Below are 26539 nucleotides of genomic sequence, written 5' to 3'. Positions count from 1 at the left end.
CTATGCATGCACAAATATACATTTATATGTTTAACTATGTTAAATTGTCATATTTGATACTCATGTGTCATTAGCTCAGATTGTAGTGAATACTGCTAGAAAGCTAAATGTATTGGTCTCGATTCTAGCTGATGACACCCAAGTCATATTTTTTAAAACTTTTGAAATCACTACTATATATTCGGTATAATGTAATAATCAATAGCAAATTGGCTTGATAATAATACATGCAAAATTTAAATAAATTAAAATATCATATTTAATCATATTTTACGACTGGGCAACAGAGGTTAACATGCTAATAAAGTAATATAATTATATTAAAAATAAAACTAGAGTACAATTTTTAAAAAATAAACCGAATGAATTAGGAATCTCTACTTATATAATAAAGGCACTTTGTGTGTGTGTCTGTGAGAGTTCGTTTCCTATGGAATCCAAAATGGTAATGACGCTTTTTAAAAAATTTCATGCAAATATACTTTATGTGCCTGGAAGTGGTCTTAGGTATGTATCGAAAATCGATACTAGAAATTTGATTAAACAAGCAACAGTACAATTTTGACCAAATGTAGCTTAACATCACAAGTGCATTTGAGAATTTTTATCATTGAACAAGTAGAAGGGTCCAGAATCTAAAATCAGCACTAGGTTCTTTGATAATATGGGGGAGGGGGGGGGTTCTAAATAAATGTTTCTGTTTAGAGGACATTTAAACCATGATACTTGACTTTTGCATTTTAAACTTTAACAATCTGCACATGCGTGATCTCCCTCTGGTGCTGCATGTGAGATGATGCCACAAAAAATAGTGAAGAAGTGAGAAATGTGAAGGGCCAACATTGCCTTCACATTTTCGCCAAGTTTCAGAAAAATCTAATGGATGGGGCAAAAGTTATGAGGTAAAAAGTGTCATTTTTGCAATTTGGGGGCATTTATAACCACTTTTGAGCTCTTGGGAAGGCCGAATCCCAGTGCAAATGGAAAAACGGTACTGTTTCACGCCTTAATACATGTATATTTGAATTCAGTACCTTGGAAAACCACTATATAGACATACATATTAAGTTTTTGAGTAATATGAAAAAAGAGTTCTAAAAAGGCATGTTTTTTTAAGCCTAAAAATCTCAGAGGGATGCGAACCAGAATTTTGCTAGGGTCACCCATACTGAATTTATATTAAGAACAATGGCTGCCACATTTTAGCCAAGTTTCAGAAAAATCTAATATATGGATCAAACGCTATGGAGCATAAAGTGTCATTTTTTGCCATTTTGGGGCATTTTTGATCTCTTTTGAGCCCATGGGGACGCCGAATCCCAGTGCAAATTGATAACGGTGCAGTCTAAGGCCTCAACACATGTATATTTGTGTTGACCACCGTTAAAAACCACTATATAGTCAAACATGTCAAGATTTTGTTGAGAAATATGAAAAAAGAGCCACAAAAAGAGGCGTTTTTAGCACTGAAATTCCCCAGGGACGCAAACCAGAATTTTGCCAGGGTTACCCATGCTAGATTTATATTAAGAACAATGACCTCAACATTTTGGCCAAGTTTCAGAAAAATCTAATGGGTGGATCAAAGTTATGAGACAAAACGTATCATTTTTGGCCATTTTGAGGCATTTTTGACCTCTTTTGAGCTCCTGGGTACGCAACAGGAATTTTTGCAAAAATTTTTTTTTTGCTGTGCACATCTATTTGAGCTATTGTATAAAAATAATTTTATAAAATCAACAGTAGGTTCTCTACAGTGGTATGTAGACTAAAATAGATTGTGGACTAAGTCACTGTGGGGCAGCATGTGAAGCTTCCTTCTGGTGCACAGTGGTTGGTCTCTGACTAGAGGAGGCAATCAATTGATTTGATTAAAAAATGGGTGATTTCACAGAATTCAATGATAATAAAAGTATTGGAACTGCTAGTTAATGATAAGAGAATGAATTTACAAGGAAATTTTTATCCGATGAAGTATTTAAAATAATTTGCTATGTATATATTTGGTATATGTTTGGGGAGTTGTAAGTATTATATATATATATATATATATAGTAGAGTATGAAAATATATTTATGGCAATTAAGCTACATAGAGGCTTTCATGCTTCATCCCTGCAGGTTCTGGTGTAATGGATAAAGTGCTGAATCATAATCGCTTTTAAGTGAATTTCCTGAAGGTTGAAGGTTTAATCCTCAGTGCAGGTGATACGAATTACTTAAGACATCAACCCAGTCATAGCTGACAGAATGAAATCAAGTTACCCCTATAGATTAAAGACAGAGTTCCGTTCAAAATTCCATACAGACACTCAACTTTGTCAGAAAGTTCAACAAAATACACCTGAAGTCAAAGGTTACATTTACATTAGCCAAAATATCCCAAGAATAACATCCAAGATGAGAAAAATAGTCCGAATAATACAAACTGTAATATTATGTTTGCTAAAAAATTTACAAAAATGACACGACATATATGATTAGAATACTGTGTATTTTAAAAACACATGCATGACACTTAATTGTAGCACACACAAGAAGAATATTTATATTATTTGGATTATTCGCATTACCGTTCTCAGTGTGAATGTTATTCTCACAACATTTCGACCAATGTAATCTCCGAGCTTCAGTTGAATCTCGAACGCTAGAATTTAAAACTGAAACCTTTATTTAATCTATCAGCAAGATTTGATAGAAATGCTTCCATTTGTAGAGAGACTTCTGATGCCCCGTACATCAGAATCAATTAAAAAATGTTTTTTTATAAACATACTTTTTCGGAGATTACATACTTTATTTGAATTTAGACCACAATACTAATTAGCAGTTCAGTTCTTGTGTTACCCACTACTTTATGACTGAGGCATCTCAAATGAATGTTTCACAACAGTATGAAGAAATGAAGAATATTTTCGGATTTGAAGAAAGGAGTCTTTATTAAGATGTTGTCATTGCCTCCTGTTTAGCTAGCAGCAGAGAACATTCTGGGCTACAGATGTTTGAAGTTCCTTTGGTTCCTTAGTTTATCATCGATCTTAAGGCATTAAACATTACATGCAGCTTATGCTGAGACTTTAAAAAACTGCATTACTTCTCTTACTCACTTTCTCTTCTATGTGACGTCATATCAATTTCTAGTACAGGATAGGTCGAGATGACATTAAGTAAACTCGTTAACCTGATGATTTCAGTTTTTTTCCTGTATATGTCAACATTGGTTCGCAAATTGAAATCACCAGATAAATACTAGTAAATTTACACCTTTACTATTCAATAGATTTTTCTCGTTCTGTCAATCATGACCGGGTAGAAATCTTAAGTAATTTTTATTTTATTTTATTCTGTAGTGATCTAGTAAACCTTTAACCACCAGAGAACTGATTCAGAACTCATTGTTAAGCCTTTGTATCTACATTTTTAAGCTCAACAAAATGCACTTGAAAAAAAAATCCGGGTTACATCATCCAAAACGTTTCAAGAACAACATCAAAATGTGAATGATAGACTGAATAATTCAAATAATTCAAATGATAAATCCTCATCTCAAAAATTACGAAACATAATGGAAAAACAATTAAAATAATCATGAAGTCTTTATGTTTCAACTTATGAGATGGTTAAAAACATCATTCCTTCTCAAAGATATCTATTTGTTTCCTTAACTAAGTGTTGTGAAAGAGTTCAATTGCTACCTGAATCAAAATGGTGGTCATATTTTGCTTGCAAATTTTTCTTGTAAAAAAAAAAAAAATGGCTGCTTCTGAAACAAAAATTTATAATAAAACTCTAGCCTATAAATAGCTATATTATTCTCTGGCTTCTGACTGGCCACTGATTTTTCTGTGGATAATAGTTAACTTATCATTGGACCAGCTTAGTTTGGTAGAGTACAAATGTGTATGAAAAACGCACTTACTTTTGTCTGCCAAACTAGATGCTAGTTTGGATCTTTATTGCTATTAGTGTGACGACTGACGATATAGAGTTATCAGAAAGTGACAGTTAAAATTATCAAGTGTGGTACAGTATACTGACTGAAGAGATTGATTGAGCGATGAGAAAGATATGAAGTGCAATAGAATTAAACAAACGCACATAAAATCAAGACAATTGCACTAAGCAGTCTTTGTTTATTCATTGCTGTTGACCTCAAAACGATGTACCAACAAATTGTGAATAATACTAAAATCAATTCACCAAAAGAGAGATGTTCACATTTATAATTTAAAATAAGAAATTGTGAGAAATCAATACTGGGTCGTGAAATCTGTAAAATAGAAATCATGAGACTCATAAGAAAACTCTGCAAGTTTGAAGATCTGCTATAACTTAAAAGAACAATGTTCTGCTGAACAAAAAAAAAACTATTTGCAAATTTACATATTGATTGTGTAATCGTATGCAAGTTTCATTTTGCAATATTATCTATAAACAGAAGACAAATTGTATTATTACAGTTTGTTCTTTCTTCTATTCATTTTCTGGGAACACTCGAAAAACATCAATTTTAAAATAAACATATTCCTCTCCATTCAAATCTTTAAAACATACGTCATCTCATCAACAGTTTTCTACATTTTGAAAATGTTCAACATTTTCAAAATTGTGATGAATATTGATTAAAATTAAATTATGAAATTACTGTCACTTTGGCAAATCTCAGCTATTTCCATTGTTAATTTGATTTTACTAATGAGCGATTTTTATTGTTCATTTAATAAATAAACGGATTCCAATGCAATAATCTATATAATAGAAGTGAACATATGTATGTTCGGTTATAATAATTACATAAGCACATTAATTTTAGTAGCAAAGAAAGTGAGACTTAAGTTTTTATAATAACTGATAACTGAAATAAAAGTCAAACCTAATCAAGTATGTAAATTAATGTTTTATGAGCAAAGAAGAGGAAGCACGATCTTAATAACTGATAATAAAAATAAAGAATTTCTTTTACTTTTAATAAACAAACATTATATTTTGTTGTTTTAATATTTTTTAGATTAAAAAGGAGTTAATCTCTAGACACATTTGCAAATTCGATAAGAAAGTGAATTAGTTTAAATTTCTAAGTAAAACTTATCTCGCATATATTTCTTTTTTGTGTGTGTTCTTTAAGATTCATCCTGTGTATTTGTTTGATTTTATTGCATATCAACCTTTTTCAGGTTATTTAATGCTGATTTCAGTTATTTTCGTAAAAGTTCTTATCGTTAAATATTTATTCATGGAGTTTGCTTTGCCTACTTTGTAAAGGATAATTGTTGTTTTTGTTTCTGGCTTTGCAGAACACGAGTGAGTTTTGCAAAAGGAAAAGAAAACAATTGCATCAATGTTTGGTGCATTTAAGTCAGGAAGCCGATAGCATCAGACGTGTCTTTTGTTGTTATTGTAAAGTTTTCCTTCCATTAGCTGTTTCAATTATTGCACTAAGATTTAACTTGCATGTGACAACAGTAGGAAATCAATTGTTATTAATGTAACGCCGGGTATCCCTACTAATTTGAAATATTTTCAAATACTGTGTAATCCTCATGCATCCATCTCCTATCAATTATTAATATAAATTCCAGAGAAAAGGATTTTCCTTTTGATGCTCAGCAGGACTTGCATATTCGAAATAAGACGGGCATAAGAGGAACTTTTCTGATATGAAAGAATAAAAATAAGACATGAACGTGATAAAAAATAGGAGAATAGAAATATAAAAAATATATCTACAGACAAAACAAAACGGAAACATTTTGGAAAGTAGAAAACAATGAGTTTCTGTCTCCTTGAAACTGAATTTTTTTTTTTGTTTTATTTCGCCCATTTTCCATAAAGCAAAAGTACAATATGAAAGACGACATATATGTTAAAATATAAATGAAAAATTACTTACTTTGATAACATAGTATGCTTGGCTTTTAGCTTCTTCTTCTTCAAATGGAGCCATTGACATCATCAAGATCTCGTGGCTGTGAAGAAATTATAATGAGAAGTAAAAATCTGGAAAGTAAAGCTTTTTATGAATTCATACATGAAAGGAATATAATGATTCTTTTTAAGAAAAAAAAAATGAAATTTTCTTGTTCGGCCATCTCTTATTCAATAATCATATTACAACTTTAATGAATATCTCTTCTCTCTATGTATAAAGTTAGGCCTATAGATATAACTATGTAAAGGGTAGTAGTTTCCTAAACTAATGAACCGATCCTTGTAAAATTTGGAATATATGTTCGCTGAAACATGAGCATCTTTTGTAAACTTTACCATTTAAGGGGCGTGTCCACCAAAACTCACATCTTCCTCACAAAGTTTTCTTTAAATATATACAAAAAATTGAAGAGAGAAAAGAATTTCTCTACATATATTTATATAGTTATATTAAGCAATATATTTTTAAAAGAATCGGTGTGCCTTCATGAGTATCAATAATATGTATGTGCTTGGCAAAATGCTAAACTATTGAATTCATCATTAAGAATAACTGAATATGCATTCTAAAGCAAATAAAATGGACACAGTATTACACTTTTTTAACTTTACCATTTACCAAGGAAAATATAGGATGGGGGGATATAATCACGAATTTGAGAGAAAGAAAGATAAACAAAGACTTGGCCAGAGATAGCCTAATCTCGAATTCTAAAATTTCTAAAAGCTGTTTAACACGTGTCAGTATATATAAAAAAAACAACAGATATTAAACCGTATGACGATTCTGATAGATACAATTACTTACACTGATACAGCATCTATACTGTGCAACAGATTTATTAGTTTGGACGATTGAACACCGAGTGCCAAACATGAAATCCTGATTTTGAATCTCACTATGCTTTGCTACATGGTGAGCCATTGAAATAAAAAATACTTGTCTGTGAATAACTAATATATAAGTGAAAATATGTGTCTGTATGTGTACATTTCTGTACACAATAACTCTATCAATTTTCAGTCTACAGACTCGAGATTTGACTTAAGGGGTATTGAGATTTTGGTAAAATCTTCTTGATCGTTTTTCGGCCAGAAATTTGGCTGTTAAGGGGTCAAAGTTCAACGATTTGACCTTTGAGAACTCTACCAAACTCCTCTGCCAATTTTAGGTTTAAACACTTGAAATTTTAGATATAGGTTCATTGGACATGGATCAAACTTAATAACTTGACTAAAGCCCAAAATAATAAATGCTAGGAGGTTAAAGTTTGACTTCTGCGATCTCTACCAAATTACTCAGCCAATTTTAAGCCTAAATATTTTAAATTTCAAATAAAGTGTATTCAGACATAGGGCAAGCTTTTAATCGGTTTTTGCCCGGAAATTTGGCTGCCAAAGGGTCAAAGTTCAAAAGATTTTACATTTGCAGTCTCTAGCAAACCATTAAGCCAATTTTGGGTCTAAACATTTGAAATTTTACATAAGGGTACTCAGCTATGCAGCAAGCTTTTTAATTAGTTTTGGGGCGAAAGCTTCGTTACCAAGAGGTCATCGTTGAAATATTTGACCTTTGCAGACTCTACTACACTCCTCCGCTCATTTGGGGTCTAAACACTTGAAATTTTAGATGTAGGTTACCTGGACATGGGTCAAACGTTTTAATTTAATTTGAGTCCAAAACAATAAATGTTCAGGGGTCAAAATTGGGGTCAAAGTTTTTAAAAAATTTACCTCTGTAGTCTCTACTAACTTTTCTCTATAGTAGTTAAGGAAGTCTATTATATAGAAAGGCATTACGGTACATATGCACACTTTTTAACATATACATATGCACATAAAGTCATGAACAGTACATAGGACCTGAGCAAAGCGTGGCTGAACTGCTAGTATATATATATATATATATATATATATATATATATATATATATATATATATATATATATATATATATATATATATACTTCATCTGCTTCCACAATAGTGCTGATGGACTTGTATGTGACTACTTCATTTGAAATTTTAAGCTGAATAATATCATTAAGTTCATGGATGTCTTTGTATAGAGATGCAAGAATAGCTCGTTCACCCATTGGAGACAGGGACGAATCTCCCATGTAAGGAAGATATATTTTTATAACATGAATTGGCTAGCCAAATTAATCATGAGCAGGTAACTAGATCTAATATCTGGAACATTTTTTGTTCTTGTGATTAAGCGAGGTGGTGTTTGATCAACATTGATTGGGAGCCATACTGTTTCCTTAAATATTAGCATTAAAACTATTGTGAATTCGAGAGAGCAAGTTGATGTAGTGATTGCAGGTAATTAAATGACTTACGAACTAAATAGTTTTCCAAGGAAAAATAAAAAAAATATAAAAATTAAATCAGTTTTTTATATATAGTCTTAAAGGTTAAAAAAAACTTCCATATGCAAGAGAGAATTATTTTAAGTATGTTTTTAATCATATTTATCACAATGTAATCATGTTCTTACAATGTGATGATAGGTTTCACATGCATTACATGACAAAATATTGTCATCAGGCCATTTTAGAATAGTAGGCTTCTTTTATTTTATACTAACAAGTTCCGACTTAACATTTGACCTTGACCTTGAAAAATAGTGTGCACCATCCCTTGGTCAGAGATCATCATCATCATCATGTCAGATTTTGTCATGATATGTCCAGTAGTGTGAACTGTAGAGGAGTATATATACATAGGCTGTAATCTTGACCTTGGAATATGGTGTGCACCATCTCTATGTGGGGGACCATCATCATGTCAGATTTGATCATGATCGGTCCAGTGGTGTAGGTTGTAGGTGATTTATGCATACAGACACACACGAACCCTACTACTTTATATATAAAGTAGTACATCTATAATTATGCTTTTGGACTATAATCCTTTGACTCACCTCTGAATTATTTTTCTTTAGCTAGCATACTCTCAGTTATTTGTGGATATGTTTTCTTGTGATGATAAATGCTTCTGATTTTATTGCTTCAGCTGGAGAAGTCATGTGACGATTTGATACAAAATCTTGCTTGATTTAAAAATCTCTTTTCTTTTCACAACACCATATAAAATCAGGTTTTGTAACATTGACACTATTTCTAAGTTTAACACATAAGATCTTCACTGGTGACTTTTATCCAAAAATCATATTCTGTTTTACAGTTTACAACTTCTTCATATTCTCCTAATTATCTTCCACGTCATCTTTTCCAAGGTTTTGTCTCCAAAAATGTAACGAAGGTTCTTATACCATGGTTTTCCTTTGATCCTCAATTTTCACTTTCTCTATAACTTGTTGCTACATCTAAGTTGAATCATTTTTAGAAAAGGAGGCAGTCTATATTTTTATTTGTTTTTCAAATCTATTACTTAACTTCACAATTTCTATTCATATCTTCCCTCTTTCTCTCTCACATTTCATCTCTACACTGCCAGAAAAAAAAATGAGATCTAATTAAACTTGTGTTTCCCAAAATGTGTTCAACGTCAAGTAACGTGTTATTATAGTAAAAATTATAATATATATATATATATATATATATATATATATATATATATATAACTACTTCATTTACTCACATAAAATTAATATACGAAAATATAGATTTATGCGTAAACTTTAAGTATTTACTTCAAAAGTGCTCAATACGTAGGTAGAGCTAGTTAGCAATTTATAAAATATATATGGCGATTAAGCTACACTGAATATTCGGCGTTTCATCCACTCTAGGATTCGTCAGGCTTATGCGCGAAATCTGTGGTTGTTTCTCGTTTTTATATGGTCCTCTTCTATTGAGGATTTTAGTTAGCCAATCAGCTTTCTAGTATCCGCCGCGCCCCTTCCTATCAGCCAATGGGCGTGCATTTTATCAAACAAAGGATCTGTTTTAGAATTAGGTTAGTGGTTTAAGGCAGCCATTTTCCTTTCTTTTTTTTATATATATAAATACACATATGTACATATATATATATATATATATATATATATATATATATATATACATATATGTGTGATCGTTTATGTATATTCATATTTATTTAAATTTATTTATTTGTTTATTTTCTATTGTTTTTGTTAGTTTTAAAGCTATTTTGTATCACTTTGCTATTTCTCTTCTACAGTTTAATAGATTTTGGGGTTCTTTAAAGTACAGGATAGCAAATTTTTCATGAAGGCATAATTTTCATGGGTCATCTAAATGCCTGCACATGGTAGCTTGTCTTATTTTCCATTCGACTACCGGTAGAGCCAGGACATGTCTTAATTTTGAAAACGATAGTGTCACCATGTTTACAAAGAAGATCCCCCTGCAGTGTACCTCATCCAGTCACTATCATATTCCTATTACCAGACTTCCATCAAACCGAGGTATGTTCAAACACATTTTGTTTACTAAAGAAATTTCATGCAAAAATAGACAAGAAAAAATAAAAATTGCTACTAAACTTCATAGACAGTTCAGTCAGCTTAACAGAAAAAAAACTATGTGACTTAGTTAGGAGCGCCAGAATGAAAGACTCTGAATTTATTAAAATGTTTAATGAAATTTCTCATTCTTGTGAAATCTGCATGAGGTACAAAGGGTTGAACTCAGATCCATTGTTGGATTTTCACTGGGAATATATTTTAATGAAAGGATTGCAATAGAAATTAAATAAATTTACTACACCTTATTGAACATGGTACCAGATTCAGTGTTGAAATTCCAAGTAAGGAAAGTTCTGATATCATTAGTGCTGTCTTTAAGAACTGGATAACATATTTTGGTATACCTGGATTTATTCTCACTGACAATGGCATAGAATTCAACAACCAGTCGTTTAGGGACATGGCACAAAATCTGAACATTGTGGTTCGTACTAGTGCTGCTGAAAGCCCATGGAGCAATGGGCTAAATGAAAAATACAACATGATTCTAGGAGAAATGGTAAAGAAAACGATAGAGAAACAAATTGTAGCTATGAGGTGGCTCTTGCATGGGCTGTTAGTGCCAAAATAAGCTTCACATTGTCCATGGTTATAGTCCTAATCAACTCATTTTTGACAGAAATCGCAACCTACCTGATATTTTAAATGAAAAACTCTCTGCACTAGATGGTGTTTGCGCCAGTGAAATTGTCACAAATAGCCTTAACGCTATGCATGCTGCCAGGAAACACTTCATAGCAGATGAATCCTCAGAGAAACTAAGATGTGCACTTCGACACCAAGTTAGGACAGGTATTGCATAATTATATAAAAAATGGGTATGCTGCTCTCTATAAAACGAATTTGTGTGATAAGTGGCTCGGTCCTGGGACTGTCATAGGGTGGGAGACAAACAGGTGCTTGTCAAACATGGTGGCACCTATGTAAGAGTACATCCATCTCATTTAGTTTCCTATTCTGAAACTTATCAAAACCACAATGAGGACAGCAGCAAAGAATTGAGTATCCTACTAGAAAGGTTTGAAGAATCTTCAACGATGTCAAATTTTAAAGAGAATATTTTAAGTGAAAATTGGGAAGCCCCAGACAACAATGTCGAGCAGCGTCACACCGTAAAAACTCAAGAGATAATGAATAAGCAGGACACCACCACCAGGAAAGTCAAGCTTCCTAAACCTGGACAAGTGATTAAATGCAAGCATGTCAATGACACAGAATCAGAGTGAAGAAAGTTAAATGTCATAAGTAGAGCAGGCAAGGCCACTGGCAAAAATAAACGTTTGTATGAATGCAATTATGAAACAGGGTGAACCTTTTTGGCTGGACTTTGAACATGGAGTATCTGAGTGGCAAACAAGTGAGGCTGAAGAAAACAAACAAGAACACAATTTTTGTGACCAGGTAAGAGTAATGGTCACCTCTATCAATGATAACCTGGAACTAAGGGAAGCAAGAAAACGGGAACTCCAGAGCTGGGTTAAAAATGAAGTTTATATTTAAGTACCAAATTAAGGTCAACCAAAAATTTCCACCAGATGGATTTACACAAACAAAAATTCTGATGGTAAACAAACATACAAAGCCAGACTTGTCACAAGCGGTTTTCAGGATAAGGATACTAGCAACCTAAGAAATGATTCTCTCACCTGTTCCAAGGAAGATTTATGCATAGCATTAGTAATAATGGCAACCAACTATTGGACGTGTAAATCTATGGAAATTAAAACGGCATTTCTGCAAGGAGCTGGATCGACTGGTTTATTTGGATCCTCCTAAAGAAGCTGTGCCCCAGGGCTATATTTGGAACGTCTCCAAATGCGTATATGGCTTAAACGATGCCTCTAGATTTTGGTATTTAACATTCAAGGAGGAGTTAATGAAGTCAAGAGTCAAGATCCAAAATATGATCAGGCTATATTTACATGGCATTTTGTAAACAACCTTCAAGGTATAATTTCCACATATTTGGATGGTTTTTGCTTTGCAGGGTGAAACATTTTTCAAAGAAAAGATCCGTCCAGTATTTCCAGTTAAATCTGAGGAAATTGCAGAGTTTCAGTACATAAGATTAGACATCAAACACAATGGTAAAAATATTAAACTCGGACAGAACGAGTATGTAAAGAAATTAAAATATATTCCAGTGGAAACAGCCAAGAACATTAAAGACAAAATATCAACAGCAGAAATTACTGAAATCAGGAAAGTTATTGGTCAACTCAACTGGCTAGCTACCCAGATCAGACCTGATCTTAGCTATAATGTTAGTGCATTAAGATCCGTCCTCAAACAAAGCAATGTGGAATGTATAAAACATGTCAATAGAGTAATTAAGGAAGCCAAGAAGGAAAAATCCCAGATAGACATTCCTGACTTAGGAAATCTCGATCATTTAAACATTGTTGCCTATAGTGATGCTTCATTCGCTAACCTGACCAATGGAGGATCTCAAGGAAGTTACATAATTTTTTTGGTTGGCGATAACCACAAATATATGCCCATAAATTGGCAGTCCAAGCGCATTAGAAAAGTAGTCAAAAGCACATTGGCTGCTGAAACACTAGCCATGGTTGACACGTCAGAAGTCTGCATATTTTACAGAAATTTATTATTGGAATTACTCAGCTGAAGATTAAATCTGAAAACATAGTTTGCAAAACAGACTATTCCTATCTCTATGACTCCGTACATTCATCGACACAAATATTAGATAAAAGGCTTTGCATCGAGATGGCTATTCTGAGAGAAATATTGGAAAGAAAAGAAATAGCAGACGTCTCTTGGATATTAACAAATAAACAAATAGCTGAGTGCTTAACTAAAAAGGGAGTCTCTTCATTTAAAATACTTGAGTTGGTAGCTGAACCCATACGCTTAATACCGGGTTGTTTTCTTTCTTTTTTACAGAAACCATCAAAAAGAAGAGGAAAAAAAGGGGAAGATTGTTAACTTTACACAGTTATATCTCTTGGTCTTCATGGGAGAGAGAGTCGATTTTACCGGTTCCAGTGAAAGGGGACACTTTTGAAGATTGGCAATTTTTCTATACGATTTACAGTGTCTCTAACTATATTAAATTTATTTGGAACTGATACACGAGTAGGTTTTTTTTCAGACTGATTATATAAGTCAATGCAACTTCCTATCCATGTTTATATGATAAAACTCAATGTCAAGCTCTTTCCATATCCCAGTTTTATCCATAGTTTGCTATTTACTTGACGAATTCCTGGGAATAAAGTTTTTAAACATTTTACTTTTTATAAAATTAGTACTACTCCTTTTTTTTACCTTTTTTCGTAATATAGTTTCTTTTAATGCAGTTTTAAAAATTTATGAAAGTTATTAAAGCAAATTGAGTTTATTAATAATTAAGATAATTTTTTGTAATCAATCATGTTTTATTAATGTGAAAGCGATTTTGTAGGTGTTGCATTTTCAGTTGGTATATTAGTAATTAAGATAGGAAAATTGCAGATACCATACGAGTATAAATTTCTAGTCCGATCATTAAAAAAATATATTTTCCAATTATGTGTAAATATCTACAAATATTTTCAATATGATCTAATTATCTTGTTTGGCTTCATAAATATCAATAAAAGAAGTTTGAAAACAGTTCTTTAGTAAAATCAAAATGGCAGAATATATTTTGCTTGGAATTTTAAACGAAACCTTTTATTTAATCTACATGAGTAGCATGCTTTCGTTCTGAAAATCATGACTATATAGAAATCCTAAGTATTTTGCAATTGTGTTTTTAATGTCACCCTTACTGAGGTAGAACCTTCAACTTGCAGAAGAGTGTAATTTACAATTGAATTAACTGAGTACCTTATCCACTACGCCACAGGTTCTTGCGGACAATTCTAGGAGCCTTAAACCTTTTTGCTTTTAGATGTACATTCCTACTACTCGTCACTACTTATTATTTGTATGTATTTTATTTTTATTAATTGATTTGATTTCCCAGATTGACAGAAAGATTAGAGAGTTCGACCAGATACACCTGAAGAACGTCGTAAGTTACATCGACCAAACCATTATGGAAATAACAATTCAGATGAAAACAGTAGTTCAATTACAAATTATCAATCCTTATCTCAAAAATGCAGGCACATATAAAGACACGTTAGAACCAAAGAGTGGTACCTATTCTGTCCCAGACATCCCTTCTTTCTTTAGATGATCAAAAATACTTGTACATTCCACTTATTTACGCTTGGGAGGACATGTACTAAGCTCATCTGAAAAGAAAACTATGGAAATAATCCTAACTATTTATCCAAAGAACTAAGATAAAACCTGCACAATAAATTTTCTCTGTACATTTTTTTATCCACTGCCAATGACACTGCAAAAACGATTCAATTCTGCAATCTTCCAAAGAAATACAATTTGAAAAAGGTACAACAACTGGAGGAGTCTCAATTGTACTGAAGTAATAATTAATCTGTCAGCAAGAGAAACATTCTTTTCATTTCATTTTTTACAGAATTCCGTTTTGTTTTTTTGTTTTTTTTTTAAATTTAATTTATTTTCCACAGTAACTACCTAACTATGCTGTCAAAAACTGTTTTAAATGTATTAGTTATTTAAAAAAAAAATTTGATATAGCAATAATCCATGATAGAACTTAAATATCGTTTATTAATAACTCAAAGAAAACTTGATTCCACCTAAGTGTACGATAGAGATCTACACACAGAAAACGTTAATTCCATGTTAAATGTAGAGATAATAAGTATGAAGCTGATTCTATCACAGACTGATGATTGTGTGTGTCATCTCAGAGTAATGGCAGATAATTGGTATCACTTTAACTAAGAAGATTTACAACTTTCATGTGGTTCTATCTGTGAGTACTTGATTCTAAAAAGAATCAGCAACACCAATTCAATCAAGATAGAATTAAACAAGGAAAACCTTTTAACATGCTTAAATGAATTATGTTTTTATTAGTATTAATTTGGAAATAGTATGTTTGTTGATCAGTCACGTGTAAGTTTGAAACAATATGCAACAAAGAAATGTTCAGTAAGAATATAGAGTGGGTGTTCATTAAATATTAAATAGAAAAACACAAAGAAAAAATATGAAAATCAGCAAAAATTTAGCTAGATTAAAAATTGATGAATGGATGGTACAAACGGGGGGAAAGGCTGCCATCAGAATATCAGATAATTAGCCTTACTTTAAATTAAAATAGAAATGTAATCTTTCTAACACTAAATTTCATTAATGAACTACTTCATTGATGGACATTTGGTTGAACGAATATTTTATAAAATGGATATTTTGGCGAAACGGATATTTCATTGATGGATATTTGATAAAATAAATATCGAATACCTGGCCAAATAAACATATGGTCTTTTAATTTTTCCTTCATTTTTAATTTTTTTTATTCATAACCGTTTGATCATACACAGTATATAAACAATAATACTAGTAGTACTACTACTAACAGCCATGGCTAAAGATACATTACCTAAAAGTACTTTGTTCAAACTCCTTGGCTTACCGTTCACGGGGAACATGAGTTGGAACAGATACATTGAGGGCATTGCCAAGGCTGCTGCAAAGAAGGTGAGCTCTCTCTACTGTGCTAGAAAGTTACTTATGCCTAAGAGTATCATGTATTTCTATAAGGCCACCATTCGCCCATGTATGGAGTATCGTTGCTGCATTTGGGTTGGTGCATCTGCTATTAGTCTCTTCCCCTAAGAAAGGGTTCAAAAGAGAGTCGCCAACCTAATAGGTCCCGCACTATCAGCTAGGCTTCAACCACTGTCTCATCGATGAAATGTTGCCTCCTTCTGCCTGTTTTACAAGTATTAGTGGTAGGTGCTCCAATGAACTACAAGCCCTTGTCTCCCTTTGACAAGCAGCAAAATCCCACCTCTACATAGTAGAAATCCCACTTCTACTCTAATAGTTTCTTCCTCAGAACTGCTAGACTTTGGAATTCCTGCCCGAGTTCCTTCTCAGACTATACTGACATGCAGAAGTTCTAGCATAATGTAAACAGACATCTTGCTGCTCAACTCCCTACATAGTATCCCTGCAAATTATGTCCCAGATATTAACGCCTACATTAAAGTGGCACTGTGACTTGTTTGGGGTGAAAATGCAATAAAAAAATAGTAGTAGTTCCACTTTCTCAACTTTAATGAGTGCTCCTCGATCCGGACGGTGTTTCTCCTGGATTTAATAGCATTGTTGAATGGAAATCCTGAAGCACCTGGTATTCCTGAATAATCACCAGCTAAGAACTGACCAGGCTCAGTGCTGCTTAACTTCAGTGATTTGATGTGAACTGGCATATCAACAAGATTTCAGCCATATAACAACATAATACAAAGAAAAATATTTAGTGCATATGTACTGATATATAAAATAAATAAACCATAAATTCCTTGGTTTAATTGTTTCTTTGCAGGTAATTAAGGTAAATGTGTTTCTTTTTTTATTTTTATTTCCCTAAGAAAAGCATTTATAAATTATTTATGTAGCAAATGGATGAGAGAATCAATAATATAAAATTGGCAATGCATTTTAAAAGAAAACTCAATAGACAAGCAAAATAAAACAATAAGTTCTGCCAAGTGTCTGCTAGTCATAATCTGATCGCAGCTTGATATATGGGCATTTGACCCTTTAGAGTAAAGTAATATATTTAGTTTGGAAAGAGAGGAAACAAAGTTAACATAATAAAACATTGTCAAGATTCATGTTATGTCATAAAAGAAAAAAATATCAATGAAAACAAACATTAGAGAAACTGACATGGGAGTCAGAAGTTTGGACGATACAGTGTTGTCCAAACGAATATAATTATAATCTGTCAACCAAAAGCAAAGACTGTCTCCACCCTCTGATACACTATCTTTCCTGTTACTTTTATAACTGGAAACTACTTCAGGTATGTGTATCTATTTCGGGCATCAGACCTGACAATTTTTGTAATTTTACTTTAACTAATATTTTATTGATATTGTTTAACCAAGACAGATTTTCCTTCCAGCGGTTTGTATATTTTACCATACATTCTGATTTGAGCATGTTTCAACGTTATATTAGTACTAATATGAACCAGTTATCGTTTCTAATTAGATACCTAAATATGTAAAGTTTGATAAGGATTGTTGGTCACTAAATAAAAAATCAGTAGGAGTAACTAAGTCTAAACAATATATATTCAATATCATCGACAAATGGATTGAAAAATTTTCTTGACCGTTTGCTCTGACGAATTTCTTAATTTTTCACTATTTTTCTAACATTGAATTTTTATTTTATTTTTCCATTTTGACAGTCTTATTTTGTTGTCCGCCTTCTATCCTCAGTTGGATCGGTCCTCGTGTGTCTGTAAATGTGTAATATATCTTTTTAAAGTTAGATATATTTGTATATTTGTATGTACAGTAATACATTTTGAAATTAATTAACTGATCATTATGAGTTTTGAACACAGATGCTAGATGTAATAGGTCTAAATGTGGGGTCTATTTAGGTTATTTTTATATCAAAAAATAAAAAGGGGTTGAAAATCTTCGTGAAAATTCAAATACCTTTGTTATTTAAGGGAAATTTCAACAATAGGTAAGATAAATCAATTAATTAATATTCCCTAAATTTCAATTTTTATTTTCGTTTGAAGGAGTTTTAGAGGATATAATATGGGTGGGCACAACATTCCATTTGAAAATTCAGTTACATCAAATTAGCATTGAATTGATCCATTAGGTCTTTATTTTAATCTTCATAAGGTGGCATAAAAGTTGTACAAAATTGTGTGTTTCAAGGAATTAATTATATCGATCCTAGGACGGGTAGTCTTCTAATATATGTACATTAGAGCAGGGGGACCCGACGTTGTCCGGGATTGAATGAGGATCAACAAACGTTACACCCTCCCACCCCTTCCAGTGTACCAAGAGGAAGCTCCATATGCCTTCCCTCAGTGACTTGCTCCAAAATGCATTGTAGTCTACATCACACTGTAGAGAATCTACTCTTGATTCCATAACATTATCTGTAAATAATAGCTTTAAGTTTAAATTGCACAATTCAAGTATCATGGTCCAATTGTGCACTAAAAAGAAATATTTATTTCGAACGTGTTCCTGTCTCATCAAAGAACTGACTGTTCCGGTTTGCACAAGTTGGATTTGAGATGCCGAACAAGCAAGATGGGATAAGGAGGTCTCCCCATGAAGGAAGTGATGGTCTAAGAATGGAGTCAGAGAACCCACAAGCCAAAGATCGTCAGTCACCCCATTTCTAATGACGGGATGTCTGAAAGTGAATATATATAAAAACACACATCGTCTTGGGTTCTTGTGTTGAAGCGTTTCCTTAAACACGTTCTAGCTCCCCAAAGGACGGTTGGCAAATCCCAGAGAAACGATCAGCAGCAGACAGGTATGTCGTCATGTTACGTGTATTATGTTCCGACATGCACCAAAGCAAACGAGTCATGCACCATTAAGATAAACATTAAGCACACAAGGACAACAGTCTATTATACTAATATATATCTTGTACTAAGATTATATATATATATATATATATATATATATATATATACAGCATAATCGCATTGACAGACCAGTTCTCGCCAGATCATCGAAGTTAAGCAACATTGAGCCTGGTTAGTACCGGATTGGTGACCATTTGGGAATTCTAGGCGCTGTATGTGCTCTCGGCTTATCTCGGCATTTGTTTCCAGTCGTCCTGTACATACACTTCACTTGCCACTGGTATTTAAACAATGTTGACTCAGGAGAGGTGTGATTGGAGATTGCGCACCTCTTGCCACAAAAATTTCATGCGCAAGCACCGCTACGTGGATATCCATAGTCTGTCAAAGACTGAAGGAGCCTGTTTTATATATATATATATATATATATATATATATATATATATATATATAGATTTGTATTACTATACACATAGATTTAAAAATGTTGTCAAAAAAACAAATATATAACAAATAAATGTTATCAAAAACAATGGTAATAAGTATTGGGACGTTTGAGATGGAGCTGGAGGGTAACTAGGGAATGGTCTTTACCTTAAAATTAGCTAAGTTGATTTATTTTAACGTCTTCTTCCATGATTAGATGAGAGTCGTTATTAATTAGGAGTCTGTTGGTTTATAGTGAGTGTAGTAATTAATTATTGGTGTATATGGACCACTTTGTATCCAATTTTCTTTTATCTTAGTTTGTTTATTAATTAAGATATTAAGAGAGAGGGGTTATGAGTTCATGGTTACTACTGTGGGGGGTCGCTATTAGTTTTTTTTATAGTTTATTTAAAGCATAGCTACCAAAGTGCTTGCAGTTTATAGCCGATTCAACTTTTACATTTAATATGCTTTATTTTTCATTGATAGTGTGTGTAACCATAAGGTCATTGAAGTGCTATTTGTAGAATTTTTCTGTTTCCAAGTTTTTTATAGTGTATATTCTAGCCTAGTATACCACCGGGGATGTGAGACAATTATTGCTTAGTAGGCATTCGGTAGGATTTTGACAGTTGCAGGTCTTTCTATATTCACTATCATTAGAGTCTGTAATTGGATTGTTTTTCTTGAATATTTTATTATTGTGCTTTTTTATAATTCTCTCTAGGTTTTCAGTACAGCTACGTTTTAGGGTATTTTTATTAAAGATTTTATGTAGTGTACTGTTAGGTGGGAAGTATTTATCTATAAAGATGAAAGAATTTATTCCCCAGTTTCGTTTTTACCATGAGGTTGAAGGAGAGGGGTGAACCAAATTATTTTCTTTGCTCAATTATTAGATCTAAGAGCATTAATATTACTGCTATTGCATTTAATGTCAGCATTTTTATATCCACTATTTTTTAGCATGTTGTTATAAAAATTCGCACATGTGTGCCCCCCTAGTGTGCTGCATGTGAGATGATACCACGAAAAATAGTGAACAAAAGGTGCATGTAAGAAGTGTGAAGGGCTAACCTTGCCTTCACATTTTCAAAATGTTTCAGAAAAATCTAATGGATAGGGCAAAAGTTATGAGGTAAAAAGTGTAATTTTTTGCAATTTGGAGGCATTTGTGACCCCTTTTGAGCTCCTGGGAATGCCGAATCCCAGTGAAAATAGACAAACAATGCAATTTCATACCTTACTACATGTATATTTGAATTCAGTACTATGGAAAACCACTATATAGACATACATATAAAGTTTTTGAGTAATATGAAAAAAGAGCTCCAAAAAGGCATGTTTTTTTTAGCCCTAAAAATCTCAGAGAAATGCGAACCGGAATGTTGCCAGGGTCACTTATACTGAATTTATATTAAAAACACTAGGCTCCACATTTTGGCTATTTCAGGAAAATCTAATCGTTGGATCAAATGCTATGGGGCATAAAGTGTCATTTTTGCCATTTTGGGGCATTTTTTATCTCTTTTGAGCCTCTGTGGACGCCGAATCTGAAATGCAAATGGATAACGGTGCTGTTTCAGACCTTAACGCACGTATATTTGAGTTGACCACCGTGAAAAACCACTATATAGTCAGACATATCAAGTTTTTGTTGAGAAATATGAAAAAAGACCCACAAAAAGGGGCGCTTTTAGCACTGAAAGTCCTCGGGGACGCGAACCAGAATTTTGCCAGCGTCACTCATACTGGATTTATATTAAGACCAATGGACCCCACATTGTGGTGAAGTTTCAAAAAAATTTAATGGATGGATTAAAAGTTATAGGACAAGACGTGTCATTTTTGGCCATTTTGGGGCATTTTTGACCTCTTTTGAACGGCTGGGGACGCAACAGGAATTTTTGCAAAAAATATTTTTTTTACAGTGCACATCTATTTAATGAAATACAATTTGTGGCAAAATTTCATGAAAAACTAATGGACAGTTATCTGGCAATCGTCCGGAATAACAGACGCATAGACTCCACTGAAAACATAGGTCCCCCTCCGATAAATTGAGGGACCAATATTTTTGTATCTATTGAATATTTCCTCATTGGAGGAGTTATTACTTATTCTACTCAGAAGAACAGTACAAAAGGTTATGAAGAATTTGAGCCTCAAAGTGGAAATTAATAGCAACATTAAACAAATAAACTTTCTGGACATCACCTTTGATTTAGCTACCAATGCCTACAAAGCATACACTAAGGAAAAAACAAACTCCACATGTATCCACCCATACTCCGACCACCCACCCTCTATCAGTAAGCACATACCTAAATCAATCGAATGTAGAATAAATTAATTAATAATATCTTAATTAATAAACGAACCCAGGTAAAAAAGGAAATTGGATACAAAGTGGTCCAGATTCACCATTAATTAATTACTGTACTCACTATAAGCCAACACACTACTAATTAAAAACGACTCATGGAAGAAGATGCTAAAATAAACCAACTTAGCTAATTTGAAGGTAAGGATCATCCCCTAGTTACCCTCTAGCTCCATCTCAGACGTTCGTTGCTCATACCAAACTAACGGAGCAGCAACACATTTTGCCAACAATTATATTAAGATGAGTGCACTTTATATACTTAATAATTAAACATCCGAAAAAGTTTAACTAAAATAGTCTATGGGTTGTGCATGGGTTGTGTATGGAATGTTGATATGTACCTACAGGAATTATTATCGAAAAACAATGCTACATTAGGAAACTAACCACATAATTAATCCCAAATGACAACTTAATAGTCTAACCAGGGAACTAAATGAACTGAACACTTCACAAAGATGAATAAATACATGCTATTTATGCACCCATATATATGTCGATAGTCTAAAGATCCAACCCCTTGAACTAAACATATTAACCTATCAAATATATACATATTATAGTATTAGAGATAGATTTAACTATCCGAATAAAAATAAAAAATGACAACCATCGAAAATAATTTTTATATATATACATATAAATACCTTTGCCACAATAAGTACCCCAAACATCACTGTATGGGGAAAAATATAAATATTACTATCAATACACCACCTTTATTTAAATCTTATTAATAGGCCCATATATCCTTTTAAAATAACTACTAATCTGATCATAAGGACATATCTTATATATAAACAAACAAATAAGTAAATAAATGAGAAACCCTGAAAAACTACAAACAAATGAAGAAATGAAAAATAGCGAAGAATAAAAAGTAAATTAATTAATATATATAAAATAAATAATAAATAAAATAAAAAATAAAAACACTTATCCATAGAAGTCGGTAGCAGTAAACAAAGGACAACCAGAAAAACAACCTAGCATATATATAGTAGCAACGATAGGAATATAAAAATATCTTAGATCAAAGAAAGAAACCTAACCATCATACTAATATAATTCTAACACCTCCCAACTGTCAACAGCTTAATCACATGAAACGGCACTTCTTTCCACCCTCACTCCTACTCTGAAAACTAGGAAACTAAAAACAAATGGACGAATAAAAAAGCAAGAGAATAAAAAATGAAATAAGAAATAAAAATAACACTTTTCAAAAGGAAATTAAAGTCACCACCAATAAAAGATATAAAACCATATAAGCAACCTATAGGAAATTTTAAATCAAGGGGAATAAATAACCGCCAAGCTGAAAGAATCACCTAACATCTCCATACTAATGGCAGCTTAAAAACGAGAAACAGCATTCCTCCTTCCTCTCACCACACCTCCAAAGAACCCTACTACTGCTCACATTCACAAAGTATACACCCTAATCCCTCCCGCCCGGAATGTAGATTGCACCCAAATATCTTACAAAAACCTTGACACCCGTTTTCGTATCAATTCTTCTATGGTCTGATGAAGTGTTCTCCCTGAATTAAAACTCCACTGAAACATGTATGCACATATGTAACCAATAATGTTTGTATAATAAACAGACTATATACCAGCTCTGTCTTGCATTGATCACTCTTAATTGAGTTTCATTGAATTTACATCTAGGAAACCAATCAATGCAACCGATATATATATATTAGAAAAATACTGGTCTCAGAATACCAGTCTTTCGGAAAGCTTATGTAAATTTGTTCTACACATTTGTTGAGGTTACACTATATATATATAAATGGCTGCTCATTGAATAGAGTCTCTTTTTTGTCAATATGCAGTGTAACTTTTCTAGGATGCATTTAGCATTGCCAAAATCATCAGATCTTTATTTACGTAAGACTAGATGACAATAAGACTTTCACTGAGCCATATCTCAGGTAGTGACAGTGAATTATGAAGCACATGTAAGATTTTAATAGCATAGTGCATTCCATATTAAGATGATCTTAAAAACCTTTTCCTTGCTGCTTATTTAATGGATTCCATCAGTCACTTCTTAGAATATATACACAAGCCAAGCACCGCATACTTTGGAAAAATCAATTGTTATTTCTGTTGCTATGATTATCATTTTGCATTTTCCAAAGTCACCTTAAAATATTTGTAGGAAAATTTGAAAATCGCAGAAGGAAACCATTAAAAATCTCGTGCCATATTCGTCATCTTTTGACAAAGATGCTGACAAAATTGAATGGAAGACAGCAATTTCTATGAGAACTCTTTCAAAAATAAGAAATAAAAATTATCAAAAGTTAATCCTGTTTTTAAGCTAGAAATGAAAATTGACAGGAAATAAATGTTATGGAGTTTGCATTCATATAAATAATAAAGTGCATAACTCTTTGCCCAAATAGGTATTAATATTTTATTCATTTGGTTTCTTAGAAAACTTGTCATATCATTGATCACCTGCAGACCATTCAGAAATGTGAACAAAGTTTATTGGAACGCTGCATGAAGAGGCTAACTTAATGAACACATACATAATTATCAGCTATCTTGCAAATAACAACATTGGAGCACCTTTTTGATCTATGAATGCGTGTATTTGTGCGTAACACACATGCACATACCTACAAAGTCAGAAAGCGGCACAGCTATGACATTTGCAAATATTTTTTCTACGCTCAGAATAACCGAAACATGGAACAGACTGCCTGTATCGACTATTGGGTGTTGAATATCATATAATTACACATATTCAGGGAAAAGACTTACAAATGCTTCATATTTTTTGAAAAGGTTTTATTATTGATATTTATTGGCCTTGTCTCGTTTTTTGGCACTACAGTATGGCGGAATGTTGAAGAGACACAGGTGCTTTTATTAATAAATTTAATCGTCTAAAGGTGATATGCTATCTGCTTGGAGCAATTAGTAAAGACAAACGCGCTCACCCAGAAATTTAATCTTTGATTATTTTGCGAGGAAAAAGCTAGATATTGGCATTTCATTATATTTTAAAGAATAACAATTACTTTTCTTTCCTAAATAAAGTCTAGTCAGACATTTGAATAATTGAGTAGACGACAAAGTTTGCAGATATACATTTTGCCCGTCTGATGCTTCTTTTAAAAATTATATTCTAATTATAATAATTTATTTCAAATTACTTATTGTAATTTTCTACCCGGATATGATTCTTGTAAAATAATAATCACCGAATAATGAGAGTGAATTCTTCATGCAACACGTGTTCGAAAAATTGAAAACTTATCCAGGAAATTAATTATCTATTGACAATCGAAAATAGTCGCCAGTAATTCTAAACTTAGTTAAATCAACGCCCTTGTATTGTAGCATTACGTCTCATCCCATGTGTCAGAAGACATTTCGGACATTTATCATTAATACTTTCCATGAACACTAGTAAGCATGAATATTTGGGTTATAATTGCAGGAGTAGAAAATATTCTTTTTTTTACCTTGACTGAGCCACTGTATCTTCTTACATCATAATGCTCATGCAAGCATATGTTCCTCTTATGTGAATTACACATGTGCTCCATATACACAGCTTATCTTGCAAGGAATGTTTTATTTTTAATTAAAGTGACATTTAAATCATATTATCTTTGTTTGTTTTTTTATGGTAATATAAGTGCCCTTTTGAGGAAGCTGTCGTTTCATACAATTAGGGGAAAACCATATGCTTGACTTTTAAGAAGACACATAGACATAGAATCGCAAATGTGCCATTAAAACATGGTAAAGAATGCCACCCGTCGTTCAGCTAAGGATAAATGTTGAGGACAAAAAGTGTGTCTTCAATCAGATTTAATCCTTGCTGAGTTTGACAAATGTTTATAAAATCAAGAACTCTAGGAAACTGTCAAAAGATCAGGAACGCTAAACCCAATAACTGCCACCTGGGACTTGTAAACTGAATTTTTCTGTTCTTTGTTTTTGATATGCATTCATGTTTCCCCTCTCATTCGCCTTCATTTTTAGCAGTTGAAATTTCGATTTTGCTTGTATAAAAAAAAACTAGCTAATTCTCAAGTTTTATGTTTCTTCAAAATGTAAAAAGAAATTATATATGTTTTATAAAATGGTCGTTTACTCTTCATTACCGGCATTTTAATTTCAGCTGACAGTCTCAGTTTCTATAATTAATTCTCTAGAGAGAATTAATGATAACTAAAACCCTCAACTGAGAGCGATTTTTCTACTGTTTATACCCAGAGAGCTAATAATGCCATACTACGGACGTAACAACTATTCCAGAAACGTTTCCAAGGCTTGAAAGCACCTAATTACAGTGCCCGGCCAACAATCAAGTTTCATGTTTTTTATTTTAATTATTGCCTTATAAGGATAAAATACGCTGATAATAGCATCTAAATTGAATCGTTTCACAATGTGACCAATCTATTTAATAAACCTTTTAAAGGCATCTTTTTCCAAAATGAAAAAATGTCCTAAGCCCATCATCATCATATTCAGTTGAACACCTGTTTTGCACATGTAATGCATTTGTAGGTTAATTAGTTAATTAATAAGCTTTGATAGTTAATTATGAATTAAATAATAACATACCTTATTAGTTTCAAACAAAATTCATATTGGAAGTCATATCGACGATTGACAAAAAAGATAAATCAATTATCACGTAACATGTTTTTAGTTTTACACACACAAACATGAAAAGAGACAAATCTCTTTTTTATTTGCATGATCAGACAAAGAGAGCTATTACATGTAAACGCTCGTTTTTATATAAACAAAGAAGAGATAACTCTGAGTTACCAACAGCTTCGATATATGTTATCACAAAGCTAGATTAGAGA

General features: G+C 32.5%; 1 protein-coding gene across 2 annotated transcripts in view; it reads right to left on the bottom strand.

The window, feature by feature from the left end:
• LOC145287850 (coiled-coil domain-containing protein 39-like) overlaps nucleotides 1-26539 on the bottom strand; it is a 2493216-nt gene that overhangs the window by 1382104 nt on the left and 1084573 nt on the right. For both annotated transcript variants that reach the window (XM_080135726.1, XM_080135725.1), the window contains exon 15: nucleotides 5890-5965. In XM_080135726.1, coding sequence (XP_079991852.1) covers nucleotides 5890-5965 — 76 coding nt within the window. The remainder of the gene's footprint in view (nucleotides 1-5889; nucleotides 5966-26539) is intronic.

This window comes from Euprymna scolopes, chromosome 11 (assembly GCF_053919585.1).
Source record: "Euprymna scolopes isolate OS-2025 chromosome 11, ASM5391958v1, whole genome shotgun sequence".
Taxonomy (NCBI): Eukaryota; Metazoa; Mollusca; class Cephalopoda; order Sepiida; family Sepiolidae; genus Euprymna; species Euprymna scolopes.
Note: the sequence above shows the minus strand (reverse complement) of the source record. Positions and strands in the feature narration are given on the sequence as shown.